The sequence below is a fragment of the Mus pahari genome, chromosome 1, assembly GCF_900095145.1.
Source record: "Mus pahari chromosome 1, PAHARI_EIJ_v1.1, whole genome shotgun sequence".
Classification (NCBI taxonomy): domain Eukaryota; kingdom Metazoa; phylum Chordata; class Mammalia; order Rodentia; family Muridae; genus Mus; species Mus pahari.
This window is the reverse complement of record NC_034590.1, coordinates 114671837-114674527: the sequence shown is the minus strand read 5'-3', so window position 1 is coordinate 114674527 and position 2691 is coordinate 114671837. Positions and strand designations below refer to the sequence as shown.

Genomic DNA, 2691 nt, shown 5'->3' with positions numbered 1-2691 from the left:
GTGTGTGTATGTGTGCACTGAACATGCTAGGCAGCATGACTGTGGAGCTGCACTGGTCAGCAGTGGGTGAGCATCAGAGCTGACATGGCACACACTCAGGCCGTATATGCAGGGCGTAAAGGGGCAGCTGTAGGCTACCATGGCTCTGATGATGTGACCGGTCCTGACTGTTCCTGAAGAGGTATTCTGTTCCCTGCCTTGGACCCCTGCCTTTCTCATCTCTGGCTTTTCTTTAGGTGAAGTTGGTTTTCTGGCTGAGGACAGGCGGATCAATGTTGCTGTTACCCGTGCTCGGCGGCATGTGGCAATCATCTGTGATTCCCACACTGTCAACAACCATGCCTTTTTGAAGACCTTGGTGGATTATTTCACAGAGCATGGGGAGGTACGCACAGCCTTTGAATACCTGGATGACATCGTCCCTGAGAACTACACCCATGAGGGCTCCCAGGGCCACAGCCGTGCCCCCAAACCCAAGTGCCCCAGCACCTCCATCAGGAAGCCTGCCAGTGATCAGGAGAGTGGCCAGGAGACCAGAGCAGCCCCTGGACACGGCCGCAGGAAGCCAAGCGAGAAGCCCCCGGGCTCTCAAGTCCAGTCCCAGCACAGCTCCAGTGCAAATGGCTCTGACAGAACTGGAGGCACAGACCGGACAGAGCACTTCAGGGCTATGATTGAAGAGTTTGTGGCCAGCAAGGAGGCCCAGTTGGAGTTTCCCACATCCCTGAGCTCCCATGACAGGCTGCGCGTCCACCAGTTAGCTGAGGAGTTCGGGCTGAGGCATGACAGCACCGGGGAGGGGAAGGCTCGGCACATCACAGTGAGCAGGAGGAGCCCTGCCGGGGCTGGCAGTGTAGCCCCACAGCCTCCCTCACCGCCCAGCCCCGCACAGGCTGAGCCTGAGCCTCAGGCCGAGGAGCCCATCGCACAGGCGCATGGCCCCGCACAGCTGGATCTGAAGGCGCTGCATCTGGAGAGGCTGCAGCGGCAGCAAAGCTGCCAGACTCAGACAGCCAAGAGTCAGCCAGGCGGGGGCTCGAGGCCACAGAAGGCGCCACAGAAGAAAAAGAAAAAAGAACCAAAAGGTAAAGCCACATCTCTCAAGCACATAGTGCAGTCTGGTTCCTGTCCCTGGCCACCTGCCACCTCAGGAGGCCCTTAGACTCCCTTGGCCTTGTGGATTCACTTTTCCCATGACTTGTCTCCCAGGCCTGGCCGCCCTGGAGCAGGGGCAGGCAGAGAGAAGGCCTGGCATGTTTACTAGTGCTTTTCCTGTGGGGAAGGGAGACAGTTAGTTAGGGATCCGACTGTCAGTACAGGCACAGGCGCTCAGGGTTGTAGGCCTGTTGAGCACACCATTCTGCCCTGTGCCCGGGCCAAGGCAGACGGCATGCTCTGTGTTCAGCCTCACGGTGCTTGTATCCCCTGGGTGACCCCCACCCCTGAGTTGGCACACAGTGAGGACAGACCTGCTGGGGCACAGTATGGGTGCTCTCAACACTTCAGTAGGTCTTGCCAGCAGGAGCACAGGTCAGCTCCTTTTGGGGTAGGGACATCTTGTTCCCATGAGCCAGCCCTTAGAGCAGCATTCTCAGCTCCAGAGCCAGCTCTCGGGAGTGGCGCTACTCTAGGCACGCCATGGCGTTCTTGGGACCGTTCCTGTAGCCAGGCTGTGTGCTGGAGAGCAAGCTGACACAGCGCCCTCCCACCAGGCACTGAAAGGAGGGACTCTGAATGGGGTTGACCCCTGCCTCAGATGGGGGTAACCCCTGCCTCTGATGGAGAAGCACTGCATTTGTGCCTTGGGGAGCCTGGACCTACCCACATCTGCTGTTCTGCCACAAGGCCTAGGTGGTGTGGGAGTCCCACCTATTCCTGGGGTTCTGGAATAACCTCAGGCTACCATCTTTCAGAGTCTCCAGGACCTCACGTGTTCTGCGAAGGTTCAGGCTCTGTCAGTGCCCTGCCCAGCAGCTGAGAGGCCAGGTTGCCATACCTGTGACAGGCTCTGCTTGGCCGGTGCTCTTCAGGGCCTTAGCCATGGGTTGATAGCTGGCAGGAGTGATCAGCTGAACGCAGGAGTATTGGTTAAGCACCGTCACGGTTCATCTGCTCTGATCACCCTGCCTGGTTCTTATTTCCTGAGCATGCTCACTGAGGGTGCTGCCAGAATGGCATGCACATTCCTCAAGGCCCTCTGAGCCACTTGGTTCTACTTAGGATGTGACAGGAGCCAGTGACTAAGTGGCTTCAGTTTCCCCTTTACACAGCTGTGGGGGGAGGAGAGAGGAGGGAGAGGTAGATCAGTGGACACGGAACAGGAATGGGGGGCTGGAGGGAAAGAGTGCTAGCATGTGAAGGAGAGCTCACAGGACACTGAGAGCCAATAGAAACAGCTGTCGTAGATGCACACGGGTGCAGTGGCTTCAGGGAGACCTTGATGTAGTATCAGGTCAGTCAGAGGCCACCTGATCCCGGCGTATTTGGATACTGCAACACCTGCCGGTATGTAGGGAGGTATCTGGAGCCACGGGTGGGTGCCTGAGTGGTTCCTTCCGTACTCTGTGTCCCCTGTGTTTGCACGTGTGTGTGTGTGTGTGTGTGTGTGTGTGTGTGTGTGTGTGTCTGTGTGTCTGTGTGTGTCTGTGTCTGTGTGTGTGAACAGAGAACATGAAGGGACAGGGAGATGAT

At 57.6% G+C, this 2691-nt stretch overlaps 1 protein-coding gene across 1 annotated transcript in view; it reads left to right on the top strand.

Moving 5' to 3' along the window:
- Positions 1-2691, top strand: part of Ighmbp2 (immunoglobulin mu DNA binding protein 2) — a 20727-nt gene that overhangs the window by 15387 nt on the left and 2649 nt on the right. The window contains exon 13 of the mRNA XM_021195183.1: positions 237-1085. Coding sequence (XP_021050842.1) covers positions 237-1085 — 849 coding nt within the window. The remainder of the gene's footprint in view (positions 1-236; positions 1086-2691) is intronic.